The following is a 19297-nucleotide window of genomic DNA, read 5'->3' on the forward strand; positions in this document are numbered from 1 at the left end:
GATTGCTTAAAGTCTCCTGCACTCATGGGAGGAATGGAAAGCAACCTATCCTCTCTCTAGACCATTGGTCATCTTATAGACATCTTATAGACAAGGACGGTGGAGCATGAGGGACAGAGAGCAAGGAAAGGGGAATGAAACCAGAGAGGGAGGGAAAGATAGATGGTTGCTCCATGCACTTGAAAAACTGACCAACCTGGACTTGTCTCAGGTAAAAAAAAATCAGTCCTTTCCTATTGCCTAGTCTTGTCAGTTCCTCAGCGTGCCTATCCATGTTACATGAGCTCAGTGGGCCATCTAGGAGGCAAATATCTTCTAAGGGCAAAGTCCACGTGAACTGACACGGAAAAGGTTCCAGAACTCTAGTAGAATAGCCACCTCTGCCTGGGCAGGCAGGGTATGCTGCAAAAATACACGGCACCAACATCTCAGTAGTTTAACAGAAGTTTATTTCTCATTCCCATAAAGTCCATTACAGGTGCTCTCCATGGAGGTGGGGGGCTCAGGATCCCAGACGACTTTGACTTTTTGTGGCCCCTGTTTCTATATGGGCTTCTACGACTGATGCAGGAAGAACACTACAGAGTCCTGCACCAACAAACAAAAGCCTTAGCCCAGAAGTGGGGCTTCTGCTCACAACCCATTACCCACAACTATCCTTCATCTGCAACTGCGAGGAGAAAACCATAACAACTCCTTTTACTCTTCACTAGAACACTGGCCCTGTGAGGGTGTATCTTTAGCTCTTTTGCTCACTGCTATGTTCTCAGTCTAGAACAGTGTCTGGGCACACAAGCGGCCCCCATGAAATCGACTGAACGTAGCACCAAGATGTCCACCTGGATCCTGGGATGAGAACAGGGTACCCAAAGCCTAAGGATGAGGGCGATGGGCAATGGCTATGTAGAAGGGAGCTTCATAGTTGGCTGTGCTTATGAAATAATACTTGGTGTAGTTCATCTGGGGAAGAAAATAAAATCCTGCTGAGAGCACCAGCTCAGGTGACTTACACCATAATGTACTGATGTACTGAGGCCAAGGACTAAATCAACTGAGCATAATCACCACCTACAGTGCCATAAATACATCTGCTTCCTTACTGCAGTCTGCCCAGCAGATCACTGGGGAGCAGGGGAAAGGGAAACAAATGCACATGGGCTGAGCATCCACCACTGGCCAGGCTGTGAGATGCTTTTCTTTCAGCAACTCCTCTTATCCTAGAATAACCCTGAGTTGAAATAGAGAACATGGAGACCGCAGTGTTTTGGCAACCAATCAAGCCACAGGAATGTTCTATAGTTAGAAAGAGATACAACACAAAGTCATCCAGTGCCCTGCAGGGGTAAGGTACACATCCTGTTAATCCTGCCTTCAGGGCTCACTGATGCAGCTAAGGGACAGCCGACTCACTGCTCTTGAACAATTCCTTGTATCTGAGCCTTAACTTCATCTTTCATAAGGTATTTGGAAGAGATCATTTAACCCCTTTCCTGACACCACCTAAAACCTCTAATAGGAGCACATGCTGAGTCACTGTTGTAGACAGGAGTCCTAAGACGATCCACAGCCCATAGAGATATTCAGCCATCTATTAGTTACCAATTAAGGTTGTTGTTAAATGCTGTGTAAAGAGATAGATGGACTCTGCCTGCCTAGTAATGGTTTACAGTGAAAGACAACATGAATGCAGACTCACTCATCTTTGCCTACCACTCAGCATCACTTCCCAAACCTTTCCTCTTGGGAACCCAATCTCCTGCCACACCCAGTAAACTGTTTCATACAGGCAGCACACACTGCAGTTCCTAAGCATAACGCTATCCTTGTGTGTGTGTGTGTGTGTGTGCTTTTTAATTTGAGACTGTGAGCACGTGTGGGTGCACGAATGGTGGGGAGGGGCAGAAGAGGATAAGGGAAAAGCAGATTCCTTACTGAGCAAGGAGCCAGATTCTCAGCTGGATCCCAGGAACTGAGATCATTGACCTGAGTTGAAGGTACTTAATCAAGTAAGCCCTGCAGGTGCCCCTGTCCTTCTTCTTAAAGACAAATGAAAGCCAAATGAAAAAGCAAATAAAATCGTGAGCTCATCCTGAACTCCTGTTAATTTTCTTTTAGGCCAAAAAAAAGTGCTCTATGTTTTATCATACTGAGATTATAAAGTCTACTTTCTTTTATTGCAGAAAATTCTTTACACGTAATACATAATCCATGGCTAAACATTCCAACCCGTTTTCATGATCTCATTAGAGATGTTTATCTTTTTCAAACACTACCAATGAGGTATAAGATAGTGCATTAGTATTTTATCTGGCAGATTCCCTAGTGGTGAAGTAAATTACATCTCATCACAGTAAAAATGGTGCTAAAAGGATTCAAGAGCTAAAGTTGCTAAAATGTTCAAGGAACTCAAATCATGTCCAATTTTGGGAAGAGTGTCCAATCACATGGGAGAGGATGAAAATCCAATTTGGTTCTTGGAAAATTTGACAATTCATTTTTGTGCCATAGATCTCTTGAAATTGGTAATCCTAGTACCTTGAAGGCAATGGTATGCAATTAAACATGCAGATTATTGCTTTTTCTTTTGGAAGACCATGCTACAAATGTTTCTATCAATGTGTTTAAAGCTGGCTGGGAATTCATGGCAAAACCAACAGTATTTACCATCTGTAGTCACAAAAGATTGATTCATGTATGCTTCTGCTATTAAAAGCTGTATTGGCGATTTTGCCAGGTAGAATTGCAAAAATGTTTCTTTCAACACCTTTCTTGCTAATGAATTCCCTGAAGGTTATGTGTAAAAATGTGAATAGTACAAAACTACTTACAGGAATCCCTGGCAGAGTCAACCTTGATTCCTTTCTGTTAAATATATTTGTATCACTAAATTTTTCACTGATTAAGTATTATTCATGCTTTTGTATTTTGTTTTGTAAACCTCATGGTCACCTCTATTTGGTGAATTTCTTCAGAATGAGGACCCTGGATAAGCTTCTGTTCAGTTCAGCGGTGGAGTTTCTGGTGTCTAAGAAGGCTTGATCTCCTGCTGAAGTTTCTCCTGCACACGCTACAAGTATATGGTTGCTCACCTGTGTGGGTTCTCCGATGTTTAATAAGGTGGGAGTTCTGACTGAATTTTTTTCCACATTCATGACACGTAAAGGGCTTCTCTCCAGTGTGAGTTCTTTGGTGTGTATGTAGATTTGTATTTTGACTGAAGCTTTTCCCACACCAGGAGCATTTGTATGGTTTTATTCCTTGGTGGGTTGTTAAGTGCTTATTAAGATCAGAACTCCATCTAAACCTCTTATCACACTGTTGACATTTATATGGTTTCTCTTCAGTGTGAATTCTTTGGTGTTTAATAAGGTCAGAGCTAACTTTGAAGCTTTTCCCACATTCCTGGCATTTAAATGGCTTTTCTCCAACACGGGCTTTCTTATGAAGATCCATAAGTTTTAGCAACTCTTGTTTCCAGCTTGAAAGTTTCTTTCTTTTCTTTATGGGAAAATCTCGGTGCCACTTCCCCATCCTGTGTGTATCACCATGATTTTCCTTGCCTGTCATTTTCTGGAGAACTTTCACTCTGGTCTTTTTTGATATGATGTCTCCTGGTGCCTGTATTTCTAAGTCAGAAAGACATACAGGCTGATGGTTCTCAGTGTCAGTTTTGAGCTTTAACCCTATGGGAATAAACATAACAATAAGCCAAATGTAGGGAAGAGCAAAATAGAAAAATTCAATGATTACTGACATAGAAAATACAGATAAGCAGAATTTATTATTTTTTTAGACTTTATTTATTTGAGAGAGCGACAGAGACAGAGATTGCAACAGAGAGCACAAGCAGAGAAGAGAGGGAGGAACAGACTCCCCACTGAGCAGGGAGCCAGATGAGGGGCTCAATCCCAGGACCCTGGAATCATGACCTGAGCTGAGGCAGACATTTAACCAACTAAGCCGCTGAGGTGCCCCAATAAGCAAAATTTTAAATGCTAATTCCCTGCAAAGGTTGCTATCAAAGAACATTTGTCCTCTTCCCATGGTATATTTACCTGTAGGCAGCTCTCCAAGACTGGCCTTGAACTCCAAGGGCCCTTGAACCCATGGCTCTTCTCCTTGTTCTAGATAGGAGATCACTTTAGGTTTGGGGAGCACAAATAATGCTGTGAAATGGAAAAACGGAGGTCAAGGACTGGGAACTCAGCAACTGTCCACCCACACCATACTATTCCAGAAGCAGCAAAGGACAGTTTACAGTGGTCAATGAGTAAGTAGAGTCTCCCAACTGGTTTCGGGTTTATACTATACTGTATACACAATGGAGAGATGGAGAAATAAACCTAAGCCGGATTCATGGAGAGGATAAAGTGCATGGGAATCCATCCACAGTGCCCCTCTTCTGCCACCAAGATTGCCCTATATTTGAACAAGTTGGAACCAAACCCCACAGTCTGCAGGGAATACAAGTTAGTCCTATTAATTCCTTAGGATTAGCCCAAGTCTAGCAGAGCAAGGTACAGGTCAGTGGATTACTAATGTATCATGTGCATCAGTGATTCCCCTCATGGTAACAGTTAATTTCTTACTTAGCCCCTTAAGCAGCACACACTGGACTAGGAAAGATTTCTCCTACTCCTTTAGCTCACTGCTTCTTATCCATGTGGAAGAAACAGACCAGAATCACAGAAACTTTTCTAAATATACATTGTCAAGTTGGAGAACTATTCATCACTCATTCATTCAGTCAATATGTAATGATTGGCTAAAATGTGCCAGGCACTCTCTTTGGGCTAATGATATAGTGGTGATTAATCCAAGCCCCTGATCTCACAGGAGCTCACCTTCTGGTGGGAGCAGACAACCAAACAGCAATAACGTTTTCAGCACGTGATGAATATTTTGAAAAAAATTAAAGCAGAATAACTCAGCATTTAAGATTCTGCTTCTCTGAAGCTATTTTAGATGAGGTAGTATGAAGACCTCCTTGAAAAGCTGATATGCAGCAAAAACGTAAAAGCGAGAGTTTTTGCCAATGGCCAGAAATGTGTGCCAGGCAGAGGAAAGATCAAAGTAGAAGTGAGGAAGGCAAGTTCAAGAAACAAAAAGATCAGTGAGGCTCAGGAGGACTGAGCAAGGGCACAAGTGGCAGCAGATGAGGGTACCACGGTGTACAGGGTCAGATCCTAGAGGACCCTAAGCACTTCAATAAGGTGTGCATTTTATTCTGAATGTGATGAGAAGCCATTATAAGGTTTGAAATGGGAAATGTCATGATTTCATCAGATTTTTTAAAGATTCTGGAGTGTGGGAAGGCAAGCGGCAGGGGCACCAGTCATAAAGTACTGAGGTCAGTTTGGTTAGACAGGCTGCTGGCTTAAGCCAGGATGCTAACAGCACAAGGAGATGAGACATGGCTGCACTCAGGCTACACTGTGGAGGTGGAGCCAAAAGGACAGGGATGTATTAAAATGGGTTATGACGGCAAGATCACAGTCAAGGATGACTGTATGTTCCTTCCTCTTAGTTCCCGGGCAAACGTTCTTTTTTTTTTTTTAATTTTTTTTAATTTTTATTTATTTATGATAGTCACACAGAGAGAGAGAGAGAGAGGCAGAGACATAGGCAGAGGGAGAAGCAGGCTCCATGCACCAGGAGCCTGATGTGGGATTCGATCCTGGGTCTCCAGGATCGCGCCCTGGGCCAAAGGCAGGCGCCAAACCGCTGCGCCACCCAGGGATCCCCCCGGGCAAACGTTCTTTACTGAGAAGTGAGAGATATGAGAACAGATTTGGGAGAGGAGAAAAAATAAATCAAGAATCTACAAAACAAAAAAAGGAATCTACATAGCATCTGGAGGGTGCATCTGCCCAAAGGTCCCCAGGTGATCTGCATATACCCTACCCCTGTCTACAGACCATCTAGTTCAGAAACAACCAGTTATTGGAACAAAGCCTCTCAGATGAATACATTCCCAGGAAGCAGAGAACATGACAGATTACTCAACTTCTACCCAATGGGAGAGGGAGATTCTTTACCTAGAGAGATGACAGTCTCATAGTTTTCTCGCATTACATCATTGTAGAGGGCCTTCTGAGTGGGATCCAGTAACTCCCATTCTTCCTGGGAAAAATACATGGCCACTTCTTCAAATGTCAACAAGCTCTAAAGAAGACAATGGGCTTCAGCTCAGTACTTGCCACTACAGAAGCAGCCCTACTTTCTGGCCCATGAACTACATGGTAGGCAAGGCTGAATGAATTAACAGCAAATAATTTTTTAAGTGAAAAGGGAGAAAAGAAGGAGGCAAAAGGATTAGCAGAGTAGGAGATGCCTAGTTTCTAGAGAATATTGGCACATGTGAGCACCTACACAACAATGTGGGTCCTGGGCAGCAAGGCAGCCCTCAATAGCTGGATCACACAGCTCACCTGGGACTCAGGCAAGACGAGCTCAGGTGCCACTGTCGATTCTTTGGTGATTATCTGCTCAGGAAAGGCTAGGATCTTGTGAACAGGCACAGCTGTGGGTGGAAAAGAGCCAGAGGAAATTTCTCTTGCTACTGATTATGAACATCTTTAGGTTATTTCTAAAGTACAGACAATCCTGATTCTTTCAGCAGAAATGGAATACTTTTAAAACTGTTACATCTGGGCAGCCTGGGTGGCTCAGCGGTTTAGCACCACCTTCAGTCCAGGGCGTGATCCTGGAGACCTGGGATCGAGTCCCGTGTAAGGGGCTCCCTGCATGGAGCCTGCTTCTCCCTCTGCCTGTGTCTCTGCCTCTCTCTCTCTGTGGCTCTCATGAATAAATAAAATATTAGGGCAGCACTGGTGGCACAGCTGTTTAGCGCCGCCTGCAGCCCAAGGTGTGATCCTGGGGACCCGGGATCGAATCCCATGTCGGGCTCCCTGCATGGAGCCTGCTTCTCCTCTGTGTCTCTGCCTCTCTGTGTGTGTGTCTCTATGAATAAATGAATAAAATCTTTAAAAAAAATCTTAAAAAAAAATAAAACTGTTACATCTTACCTAGAAGTGGCCTTCTTATTGTAAATAAGAATTGAGTATCTACCACCTCACACCAGGGAGAATGGGGAAAATTAACAAGGCAGGAAACCACAAATGTTGGAGAGGATGTGGAGAAAAGGGAACTCTCTTACACTGTTGATGGGAATGTGAAATAGTGCAGCCACTCTGGAAAACTGTGTGGAGGTTCCTCAAAGAGTTAAAAATAGACCTGCCCTACAACCCAGCAATTGCACTGTTGGGGATTTACCCCAAAGATACAGATGCAATGAAACGCCGGGACACCTGCACCCCGATGTTTCTAGCAGCAATGTCCACAATAGCCAAACTGTGGAAGGGGCCTCGGTGTCCATTGAAAGATGAATGGATAAAGAAGATGTGGTTTATGTATACAATGGAATATTCTTCAGCCATTAGAAATGACAAATACCCACCATTTGCTTCAACGTGGATGGAACTGGAGGGTATTATGCTGAGTGAAATAAGTCAATTACAGAAGGACAAACATTATATGTTCTCATTCATTTGGGGAATATAAATGATAGTGAAAGGGAATAGAGGGGAAGGGAGAAGAAATGTATGGGAACTATCAGAAAGGGAGACAGAACATTAAAGACTCCTAACTCTGGGAAATGAACTAGAGGTGGTGGAAGGAGAGGAGTGCAGGGGGTGGGGGTGACTGGGTGACGGGCACTGAGGGGGGCACTTGACGGGATGAGCACTGGGTGTTATTCTGTATGTTGGCAAATTGAACACCAAAAATAATAAATTTATTATTTTTTAAAAAAAAGAATTGAGTATCTATTAACCTCTACATGGGGATCCCTGGGTGGCTCAGCGATTTAGCACCTGCCTTTGGCCCAGGGCGTGATCCTGGAATCCTGGGTTCAAGTCCCACATCGGGCTCCCGGCATGGGGCCTGCTTCTCCCTCCTCCTGTGTCTCTGCCTCTCTCTCTGTGTCTATCATAAATAAATAAATAAATCTAAAAAAAAAAAATAATCTCTACAACAGGTTCCCCAGTTGACTTTCTTTGGTTTCATGAATGAAAGCAATAAAAGGATTTTTTTTCCTTATGCATCATGAAATATTCAGTTGGGCAAAATTAAGAAGTGTTAAAATTGCAGAATTCTGTCCACTGTGCCAAGGAATAGAAATGGGCAAGTAGAAATTAACTTGGTGAGTTCAAGAAACAGCAATATCAGTATGGATAAAGAGGGCTGAGGAAAGGTACAAGTGGCAGATGCTTAGAGGCCAGATCTTGGATGCTCCTGGGTACTTTGATGAGGAATTTAGGTTTTACTTGAAAGAGTGAGAAGTCATTATAAGATTTTTAAAAGGATGACATCAAAATCCATCAGAGTTTTTAAAAACCTTGGCTGTTGCATGAAAAGTACATTGTGGAAGGCTAAGAATGGTGCCAGCAAGCACCAGTTAGAAAGTACTGAGATGAGCCTGGTTACACACTCCCCTGGATTAGACCAAGATAACAATTCAAGAGGATGAGACATGGTTGGATTCAGGGTATACTGTGAATGTGGAGCCACGAGGAAAATTAGGAGTAAAGGGAAGAAGAGCAAGATCAGAGTAAAGAATGATCACAAATTTTCTGGCTTAAGATATTTGGTGAGTGGTGCTACTCTTTATGGAGATGGAAAAGGCAAAAGAGATTTAAAGAAAGGGGAGGGAGAGATCAAGAATTTTAGGGTAAATAAATAATGAGCATATGCACTTGGAAAAAGCTCCCCAGGTGATCTGGATACACCTTTCCTCTGTCCACACACAGCTAGTTGAGAACCAGTTACTAGAACACAGTTTCTCAGAGAAATACATTCCCAGGAAGTAGAGAACATGACAGATTACTCAACTTCTACCCAATGGGAGAGGGAGATTCTTTACCTAGAGAGATGACAGTCTCATAGTTTTCTCGCATTACATCATTGTAGAGGGCCTTCTGAGTGGGATCCAGTAACTCCCATTCTTCCTGAGAAAAATACATGGCCACTTCTTCAAATGTCAACAAGCTCTAAAGAAGACAATGGGCTTCAGCTCAGTACTTGCCACTACAGAAGCAGCCCTGCCATCTGGTCCACATTAGACCCTGGGCACTCAAGGAATTAATAGCACTTTTTTTTTCTTTAAGAAGGCAAAAATGAAAAAAGCAAGGGATCATCAACAACCTAGGTGCCCAGTTCCCCAGGGAGTACAATGGGGTTAATATGCCTGCGAGCTGGGCAGAGTGGGTCCTAGGCAGCAGAGGAAGGCAGCCCTCAATAGCTGGATTGCACAGCTCACCTGGGACTCAGGTAAGATGAGCTTGGGTGCCACTGTCCAGTCTGTGGCATTTGTCTGCACAGGAAATGCTAGGATCTGGTGAGCCGGCACAACTGTGGGTGGAAAAGAGCCAGAGGAAATCTCTCACTTATCTATAAACATCCTTAGCTCATTTCTAAAATATAGATGATCCCAATTCTTTGGGTAGAGTGGGGACATCCTTGCAAGAGTGTGTGATTCCCTGATGTGGTCTTGTCATCATACAAAAGAGCCATGTATCTACCAGTCATTATACTAGGTTCCCCAGTTTTTATGAGTAAATGAAAGAAAAACCTTTTATCTTTCTCTCATAATGTGAATTGTTCTAAGGCAAAAATTCAACATATTCAAAAATGAAGTACTCAGGATATCCAGTGTACGATGAGATGTAGTTTTTTTTTTTTTTTTTAATCATTTATTATTTTTTCCTGGTACAAAAGTGTGTTCACATTCCACTCTGCTTTGTAACGAACAGAGTTCATAGGGTTATTACCCAGGTTCTGTAGGTTGGATATCTCTGTACCCTAGGCCAACTCATAGCTTACCCACAGCTGGTGCTCTACCACAACCTCGAGGACATCATAACTGCTAACATGCCTGTTTGCCCATCCACATAGCTGGGGACACAGAAAATCCTCACAATGTTCTGGCTGAACAAATTCCTCTAATAGCTCCCAAAAGAAGGGAATTATCATAATGTGCCTTACCCCTCTCACATACAGGCTCAGTTTCTTTATGAATATCCCTGCTCAGCTGTTCTTGCAGACCCTGGTATGTATTCCAGAATTCTTCATCCTGGGCCATGCCCACTGGTTGGGATTCTGCTGTTTCTCCCAAGAGCACTGCTTCCTTTCCCAGCTCTTGGACTGCAACCTAGAAATAATCCCCATTTTTGTTACCACAAAAATTACTTTTAGTTTCGGGGTTGATTGTAAAAGGAAGAAAAAGTGAACAGTCCAGATGATGGAAAGTGTGTGACACTAAAGGAAATGACAAAAAGGCTTAAATAGGCCAATTTTCTACAGAGAGCTACCCAGAATGTTGCAATATTAGGATACAAGGGGGAAAAATGTGGCTATTGCTAGGCCTCTGACACAGCAGGCCCCACCCCTATGCATATAGACCAGCTTAGATCACTAACAGGGCTACAATAGGCCACCTGTTCTCATACTAGGTTGACAGGCTTTCTCTTGGCTTAGATCCCTCTTTAGTGGGCAGCCCGGGTGGCTCAGCAGTTCAGCACCTGCCTTAGACCCAGGGTGTGATCCTGGAGACCCGGGATCAAATTCCACATCGGGCTCCCTGCATGGAGCCTGCTTCTTTCTCTGCCTCTCTCTCTCTCTCTGTGTCTCTCATGAATTAAAAAAAAAAAAAAAAAATCCCTCTTTAGTGTTTTTCTGTATTCTCATTTTCTCAAAAGATTAAAAAATTGACAAAGGAAGTGGTCTCCTCCACCAGATTATCCCCATATCCAGGCAAGGTTTTCACAAAACAGGGATGAAATGAAAGACAGAAGATTTGGCCCCAGCCAACCTCTGAATGATTTTGGCCTTAAACATATGCCTGCCCTTTATTCCCCCCAGTAGGCCTGAAACCAGTTACTGTTCTGCCACCTGGCTAGGGACATGTTCCCCATTACCCAGCAGATCCAAGGACCATCGAGAGCACTGTGGAGCCTCTCTCCTAGAAGTCAGAGGACGCTATCCCTCAACGTCTTTCTTTTCTCAGCTACTCTGCTAGAATTTTCAAATGTTTCCCTTTCTTCTGCCTAATTTTCTTTCCCTTTGCATTCTTCTCCAATTATTTGGGTTTTCCTTCTCCTTACTATCTCCACTCAACTTTCATTTTAAGTGTTCACCCTTTTCCAAGTCCTCTTCCTCTCCAGCTCCTTACTATCTTTTATTCATTTGGAACCCAAAACCCATGTCCTTGCATAAGCCAAACTAGAATTACTACTCTTGATGAACTCTGGCTCTAAAGAGCACAAAAGCAATTCTTCTCGAAGGCCAGGAAGTATCTGCCAAGGATCTGTGAAACCTGTGGACTACTGCTGTGGGTTTTTGGTTTCTGGTCCTGCCTTAGATGTTTCTGGACCTTTCTGGTCCCACAACAGAAGAGTGACCCAATTCACCTTATTTCTCAATTAACTGCCCACACCCATATCCACTTTCATCTTATTTGAATGCATGAATCAGGAATCTTTCTTCTCACCCCATTTCTCGTTTGACAAGATTCCCTCTGCAAGTGTTCTACCAGGACCACAGCCTCCTCAATGCTCTGTAGATGGTCCTTCCTTATCCGGCTTTGGGTGTCCCTGGGTAGAATGGTCACGAATTGTTCTAGCACAAGCAGTTCCAAAATCTGCTCTTTTGAGTGGATCTCTGGCCTCAGCCACTGACGGCATAATTCCTGAAGTTGTCCAACAATTTCACGGGGTCCCGCTTCTTCCTGATAGCAGAAGTTCCGGAAGTGCTGGCGACAGCTTTCAGGACTGAGACTGTCCGTTTGTGCGATATAGTTCTTGCTGTGACTGGAACTCTCTATCACAGGCCCCTTGTTTTCCCACAGAGCTTTGATCTGAGGGTTCAAACAGTCAACCACCTTCAGATCTACCATCATTATTCAGCTGCAGGAATAGTTTTACTCTTGTGTTGGACAGACACCCCAGCAGGACCACCTTTGGCATAGAATGCCCAGTCAGCTCTGGAACAAAATCAGTAAAAGGATCTTCTTCCTAAAACACTAAGAGCAGAAAAAAAGTGCACATCAGTAAGAAAGTCACATGAATTTTTTTTTTTTAAGATTTTATTTATTCATGAGAAACACAGTGAGAGGCAGAGACACAGAGAGACAAGCAGGCTCCATGCAGGCAGCCCCACCTGGGACTTGATCCTGGGTCTCCAAGATCACCCCCTTGGGCAAAGGAAGGTGCCAAACCACTGAACCACCAGGGGGGATCCCTCACATGAGCTTGGATACCCACTAGTCACAATGGGAGAAAAATGAAGAGAAAAATCCTGCTTTGCTTTCCTTTTAAAGAATCCACCGCCAGCCCCTTTCTCTCTGCTATTCGCCACTTGAAATAAGGCACAGTTCGCTATAGACAAACGCCCACTGAAGACTTGGCCTTGGTAAAAATGGTAACGATTCAGGAAAGGTTAGACAGTGAGAACATTGACCCCTCCGGCTGCACAGAGCTTGGGGGTTATGCAAACGCCTCCTCGTCGGGCGTCCTATCCCAGCTTCCCCAAGCCCAGGGAGGATCAGGGGAACATTCTGAGTTCCTCTTAAATTTTAACGTGTCACCCCAGTCTTCTGTCTCTAGCAAGGGAGTCCAACCTCTCGGACCCTTCATCCTCTTGTGAAGACGGAAGCCCTCGGTGCGTGGAACGTTCCAGATTCTCCTTCCCACTGACCGATACGGGCAGGAGAGCTGGGACCCAAAAGTGAGAGCAGAGAAGGAAAGCAATCAGGGAAAAGCAGTCCTATCTCAGCGCGCAGCCCAGGGCCACGGAGCTAGACGCTCAACACTCCCCGGGGACGCTTCCCTGCGAGCAGCACAGAGGGCGCCGGGCACGGATCGGTTCCTGCGTTTAAAGCTCTCTTGACTTGAACCAGAAAAACCACCGCTGACCTTTCCTTTGCTTACAAAACGTTTCTCCAAAGGCCAAGTCGCAAGGGAGGAGAGGAGAGTCGCTGGCGTGGGGCGCCGTCCGCCCACCTTCCCTTTCCTCCACGGTCACTTGGACTTCCAGGCAAGGCTGAGCAAAGTCCCGGCACCCCGCTTCCCACGGGGCTTCCACGCGGCCTGCCCGGCTGCCCGGCGGCTCAGCGGGCCCCAGCACAGGCCCGGGCCGGCCACGGCGGCCAGCGAGGCGGGACGGCGGGGCTCCCGGGCCCGTCCCGCCACCAGACTGCGCCCGCCCGGCCCAGCGGCGCCACCGCCCACGGACAATGGCGGCGGCCGGGGCCCCTCGGCAGCTCCGGGCGCCGCCGCTCCCCCTGCCGCAGGCTCACCTGCAGGCCGCCGCCTCCGCCCCGCGCGCTCCGAGCCCAGCCTCAGCACCGGCCCCCAGGCCCGCGGCGCCCCGGGGCCCATCCGACGCGGCGCTCGGGCCGGAAGCGCCCTGACGCCATTCCGGGGAGGGGCTCCGAGCAGCCGTCGCCTCGCCCGGGGGAGCGGCCTTCCGCCCGGTGCCGCCCTGGCGGCCAGGAAGAGCTAGTGCCCCCGAGCGCCCGGCCCGCCGCGGCCTGGGGGCGGGGGGCGGCGCGGCCGGCTGGTGCCTGAGTGGCCCTCGGGCGGCCGGCGGCGCCTGGTGCCCCGAGCCCCGCCGGGAGCGTGGCCGCCGCCGCGCTCGGGGCCCTGGGCCTTGCCCGAGCTCTCGTCGCGGTCAGGCGGCCCCGAGGCCTTGCTTGACCCTCCTCTGGGCCGCGCGCCCCTCGCAGCCATCCCGGGGGCCCGGTGAGGTAGGTTCCGGCCGTGAGGCGGGCCCGCAGGCTGGGATCGGGGCTCCTGCGGCCGCCGCCGCGGCATGCTCCCTGAGCCGGACACCCCGCCCGTGGGTGACCCCGCGGTCTCTGCCCGAGCTCGTGCGCCCCGCTTCTCAGGCTCTGGGCGTCTCGGGTGCCCAGGCCTCCCAGGGTCAGCCGTCGCCACGCGGCGGGCTGCTTGTCGGTGGCCCGCGGGCGGCCAGGGCTAGAGCGCTCGGGCAGTGCCTTCGCCGCAGGGGCTCCGGCCGGAGGGCGCGGCGTTTCGGCGACCCTCCGTGGTCACACGGGCCAGGAGGACGCGAGCCCGAAGCCGAGCGCCGCGCGAGCCGAAGGAAGGGAAAGGGGACTTCTCCTTGGGAAATGACAAAGGTCCCCCCAGGGACTGGGGCCCCGCGCTCGCGGACGGAGAGCTGGGGAAGACTGGGGTGTGAGCACACCCGCCATACGTTCTAAGTGCGATCCCGCTAGTGTTGGGGGGAAGGCCTCACGTTCGAAAAGAAGTTCTTGTAGACCTCTCAGGGGGCCGCCGCGGGGCAGCGAAGAGACTGCATTTCCTAGACTAAACCCTGGAGCATCACTGGAGGCTGTTTGAGGGACCATCTTTCCAGGGCAGTTCATCCAGAAGGAAGGTAAAGGTGGGAATGAAAATGGGAGGCCAGTACCCGGCCGCATATTACCTTTTTTTTTTTTTTTAAGAGTTATTTATTTATTCACGGTAGACATAGCGAGAGACAGAGAGGGAGAGAGGCAGAGACACAGGCAGAGGGAGAAGCAGGCCCCATGCCGGGAGCCTGATCCCGGGACTCCAGGATCGCACACTGGGCCAAAGGTAGGCGCTAAACCGCTGAGCCACCCAGGGATCCCCTTACTTTGCTTTTTAAGGCGGAACCTTTTATGCTTCTCTGATCCTGTCAGAGCGAGAGCAAAGGATTAAACACAGGAGGTAAGAATAGGCATCTGCCTAGGTCAGTGGAGTAGGTTTCAGAGCAGGTTCATCTCCTGGGAATCTGAGTCAGGTTGAGAGTTAGTTTGTTCAAAGGCAACGCTTCTTTCCAGGCTTCGAGAACCAGTGGACAGTAGTGCCCGTAGCATGGAGATCCTCACCATCAGACCCAAGGCTGAGCATGTAATTGCAACTTCCTAAAGTGAATAAATGAAGTCTGCAGCCGTGGCCTTGCATGCCATTGGTGGGCCTGATTCATAACATGGGGGTGGAGGATGTTGGGGGAGAAAAACTAAGAGACCCTGAGAAAGCAAGAAGAAATAAGGTATAAACTGGGGGATAGTAAATGAGGGTCGGTAATGATTTTCGTAGTTTGAAGTCTGTGCCAGAGTTGCTTCCCCCTGCTGTGGAGCCCACCAACGTAGCCCCAGCCTTTCCTTTTGAAGTCCTGTTCCCTGCCCGGGCACTGCTTGAAAAATGCTCAGTGTACAGCTGGGAAGCGGTGAGAGGAAAGACTTGCACTTGATTCCGAGACACCATGCAACTGCCATAGCGGGCCGAATGGTTTTGCTGCGAGGCAGGCTGGAGTTAGTAATGCTGCTGTTATAGATAACCAATTCTCTCTTTTTGCATTTTCCATTTATATAGTCATCACTGACTAATTCCCTCAGTGATGGCTGCCTTTCAGAAGGTTGCTAGATCTTAGTCTGCATTTGCTTCACACCCTACTCAGGATCATAGTCTTTCATGATTCTCTCCGTGCTCCACAAGACAGTAGGCATTTCTAGCAATAAATGTGGGGGGGAAACTAACAGCCTGGACTCTTCTGGGTTTCCAGATGAGAACCTTGTAATAATTCTTTGTAGTGAGTAATGAATGAAAGCTAATCAGGCTCTGCAGTATAGGTGAGGAAAGATAAGATAATGACAATCATTTTCCTCATTTCTCTGACATACTTTTCTTTTTTCGTAGCACCTGAAATGGATAAAAGTTGCGGTTTTGTTACTTCTCATGAGTTTGTGTGTCTCAAATGAAAACTATGAAATTAATCTAGAGTAGGACATTTGTAAGGACATGGAATGGCACTGGGCATCCAGGAGGACCTGTAAGGAATAACTGAGGAATATCAGAAACACCAGTAGAGAAACCTTTTAAATTTCTTCAAGCGGGAGAAAAAGTGAGTATTGTTTCAAATTAAGGAAAATCTACAGTGGAGAGAAATTGAATAAAGTCACAAATTTAAAAAATCTGCTATTTAACATCCTAATGTAAATTTAGAATGACAGATGAAAGATCAAATCTTTAAAAGTATTTTTAAATGTGGTAAAATATTTTTTAAACTTTTGGGCCAGGATTCTGAAACTTGGTAACTCCAAAATATGGAAAAGCTTCAGTGAAAAATATTCAACTCTTGAGAATATACCAGATATACACAAGGAAGATGCTCTGAGAGTGGAAAAGTGCCACCAGGAAATTTTTACATACTTACATTTTACCTTGGTAAACATAAGTTGAAGCTCAGTCTTTGATGATGCTATATTGAATGTAATAAATGTTAGATTTCTTCACATGAACAATAGTACCTACTAACTTTCTTGTTCACCTAAAGATACTATACAGCTATTTTGGAATGCCAGCTGTCAGGACATTGCAATGTCAGGATAGCTTAGAATCTTTATCCAGGTGGATGGACTGCCACCCAGTGAACACTGCTTACAGAGCACCATGAGCACCATTTTTTTTTTTTTTTTTTTTTTGGCAGTGACGTAAAATCGGGTCCTTTTGGAAGGGGAGAAACCACACTGCATCTCTGCTACACAGGATTACTCTGCCTATGCCCTTGAGGCTTTTATACTCCCTTCTCAAGCAGTATTTTGCACGTAGACTTATCTCACTTGGGTTTGTTCTTGTGGACTTATCTTGCCTCTCTCCTGCTGTCTCTTTCTCTGTTGAGTTAGGGAGAGTATGCAGGTATTCCCATTATTCCTGACTGGTGCTGCTATATGTGTCAAGAAAGAGGAGAATGGGGTTCTGAAAACAGACTGTCCATATCTTGCAGGAGCGACAGCTAGGTAGCACTTTGATAGTGGTGGTTCTCTGAGTTCTTAAGATCTTCATCTCTAGGCTAGCACTTCCAACATGAGCCTTTATCCCTTTTGGCCCACTCCCCCCCCTTCCGTACAAATGCTGGTGCCTTTGGGGGCTTTAAGCTAGTCTTTTTGTTTTGCTTTTATTTTTTTTTCCAATCCGGCAAGGCTTTTCCCTTTTCTTCTCCTGTTGGTTGTTTGAAACCAAATTCAGTATGAATAAGAGAGGGAAATATACAACATTGAATTTGGAGGAGAAGATGAAGGTTCTCAGCAGGATTGAAGCTGGACGATCTCTTAAAAGTGTAATGGATGAATTTGGAATCAGTAAATCAACATTTTATGACATCAAAAAGAATAAGAAATTGATTTTGGACTTTGTACTGAAGCAGGACATGCCATTAGTAGGGGCTGAGAAGAGAAAGAGGACAACAGGAGCCAAATATGGTGATGTGGATGATGCAGTCTACATGTGGTACCAACAGAAACGCTCAGCTGGCATCCCTGTTAGAGGTGTGGAGCTTCAAGCTGCTGCAGAGAGATTCGCACAGTGTTTTGGGCGAACAGACTTTAAAGCTAGCACTGGTTGGCTTTTTAGATTTCGAAATAGGCATGCAATTGGGAATCAAAAAGTATGGGGGGAACAAGCCCTAAGTTCGGCTTCAGAAAATGTTGAGCCATTTCGACAAAATCTATACATGCTTATCAAAGAGGAGAAGCTGAGTGTAGCTCAGCTGTACAGTGGGGATGAAACTGACCTCTTTTGGAAGTCAATGCCAGAAAACATTCAGGCAAGCAGAAAAGAGATCTGCCTGCCTGGGAGGAAAATAAACAAAGAACGGTTGTCTGCTCTTTTATGTGCAAATGCAGATGGAACTCATAAATTAAAGTCAATCGTTATTGGAAAATCAAAGCTGCCCAAAAGTGTGAAAGAGGACACAAGTACATTACCTGTGATATATAAACCTAGTAAGGATGTTTGGTTCACCAGAGAATTGTTTTCAGAATGGTTCTTTCAAAACTTTGTTCCTGAGGTCAGGCATTTTCAACTTAATGTTTTAGGATTCCACGAAGAGGATGTCAGGGCCACGTTACTTCTGGATAGTTCTCCAGTTCACCCCTCCACTGAATCACTAACCAGTGAGGATGGGCGGATAAAATGCATGTTCTTTCCCCATAATACTTCAACCTTGATTCAACCAATGCATCAAGGCGTGATCTTGAGCTGCAAACGACTTTATAGGTGGAAGCAACTTGAAGAGAGTCTTGTAATTTTTGAAGAAAGTGATGATGAGCAAGATAGAAGACAAAAAGGAGTTTCCAAGATTAAAATCTACAACATAAAAAGTGCAGTTTTTAACTGGGCAAAGAGTTGGGATGAAGTAAAACAAATAACCATAGCAAATGCATGGGAAAATCTTCTTTACAAAAAGGAACCTGAATATGATCTTCAGGGCTTAGAAGATGGAGATTATAGAGAAATCCTTGAGAAATGTGGGGAGTTGGAAAGCACATTGGCCGATGACAGGGTGTGGATTAATGGGGATGATGAAGAAAAGGGTAGCTCCCCAAAGCCAAAAAGTGGAATTACAAAGGAAGTTATTCAGAAAGGAGGAGGAGATGAAGAACAGACTGCTGAATTTCAATTATCTGCTGTAAGAGAGAGGTTGGACTACCTACTTGACTTCGTTGATGCCACACCTGAGTTTCAAAGGTTCCATTTCACACTGAAAGAGATGCAACAAGAAATAATAAAAAAACAGTTCCAGAGTAGAATCCATTCTAGAATTGGTAGTTTTTTGAAACCCAGGCCTTGTATTGTCAAGGATTCCTTCAATATGCCTTCAACTTCTAGTAATTAGATCTTGTGTTTAAAGATTTGTATGGTTGTATGATGCAGACCTATTGTGAATTGTCATGGTTTTTATCAACTTATTTCACTTTGCATAGCACTGCCCACTTATATATTGTTTATAAAACATAAAATTTTAAAATATTTTTTCTTTAAAGTATAAAAACATTCATTAATCCATTTTTGTTTCTATTATAGACAAAGATCTGAATAATGAAGAGTTATTGTCCCAGATTATCTTAGGTGTAATGGATGTGGGAATAGCATTACATTATATTTTATTCAGGCCATTAACAGGAAGCCATATGCTGATATATAAAATAAAAAGATTTGGTTGGTTTTCAGTTTAATGGTGTGACATGCTCTGTTTTCTTAAATCTATACCACTTAGTGTTCTCCCCCCTTACTGTGCAAGTGGCATGGCGATTATAGAAGATACATATTAAAATGATGAAAAGTACCCACCCAACTTCTGTCCACCAAGGATAGTTTAGCATTTTGGTGTATTTTATGTATTTAAAAAGTACGCAGATTACACTGTAAATAAAATTTTTTATATCTTATTATCTTAACATGCTTTAGGTCTT

The 19297-nt window shown here is 45.4% G+C and overlaps 1 protein-coding gene and 1 non-coding gene across 8 annotated transcripts; one reads left to right on the forward strand and one right to left on the reverse strand.

The window, feature by feature from the left end:
- Positions 1 to 431: 431 nt before the first annotated feature.
- Positions 432 to 13452, reverse strand: LOC112909144 (zinc finger protein 75D). Of its 5 annotated transcripts, XM_072751389.1 has the most exons (9): positions 13355 to 13452; positions 11549 to 12079; positions 10045 to 10210; positions 9320 to 9411; positions 8924 to 9050; positions 6432 to 6523; positions 6039 to 6165; positions 4056 to 4166; positions 432 to 3683 (listed from the first exon to the last, which is right to left on the reverse strand). In XM_072751389.1, exons 2-9 carry the CDS (start codon positions 11954 to 11956, stop codon positions 3004 to 3006), a joined length of 1803 nt encoding a protein of 600 aa, XP_072607490.1. In that variant the 5' UTR covers positions 11957 to 12079; positions 13355 to 13452; the 3' UTR covers positions 432 to 3003. The 5 variants fall into 5 exon arrangements, with proteins under 5 accessions (XP_072607490.1, XP_072607493.1, XP_072607491.1 ...); XM_072751392.1 differs by lacking the exon at positions 8924 to 9050; XM_072751390.1 differs by lacking the exon at positions 6039 to 6165 and having other exon boundaries at positions 2137 to 3683.
- A 58-nt stretch (positions 13453 to 13510) lies between these two features.
- On the forward strand, positions 13511 to 19060 carry LOC112909066 (uncharacterized). 3 transcript variants are annotated; one of them, XR_012000222.1, is made up of 3 exons: positions 13511 to 13804; positions 15744 to 15948; positions 16534 to 19060. It is a non-coding gene; the product is annotated as an uncharacterized protein (transcript). The 3 variants fall into 3 exon arrangements; XR_012000220.1 differs by lacking the exon at positions 13511 to 13804 and adding an exon at positions 14031 to 14457 and having other exon boundaries at positions 16124 to 19060; XR_012000221.1 differs by lacking the exon at positions 13511 to 13804 and adding an exon at positions 14031 to 14457.
- The last annotated feature ends 237 nt before the right edge of the window (positions 19061 to 19297 follow it).

Source organism: Vulpes vulpes, chromosome 3, assembly GCF_048418805.1.
Source record: "Vulpes vulpes isolate BD-2025 chromosome 3, VulVul3, whole genome shotgun sequence".
In the NCBI taxonomy this organism is placed as follows: Eukaryota; Metazoa; Chordata; class Mammalia; order Carnivora; family Canidae; genus Vulpes; species Vulpes vulpes.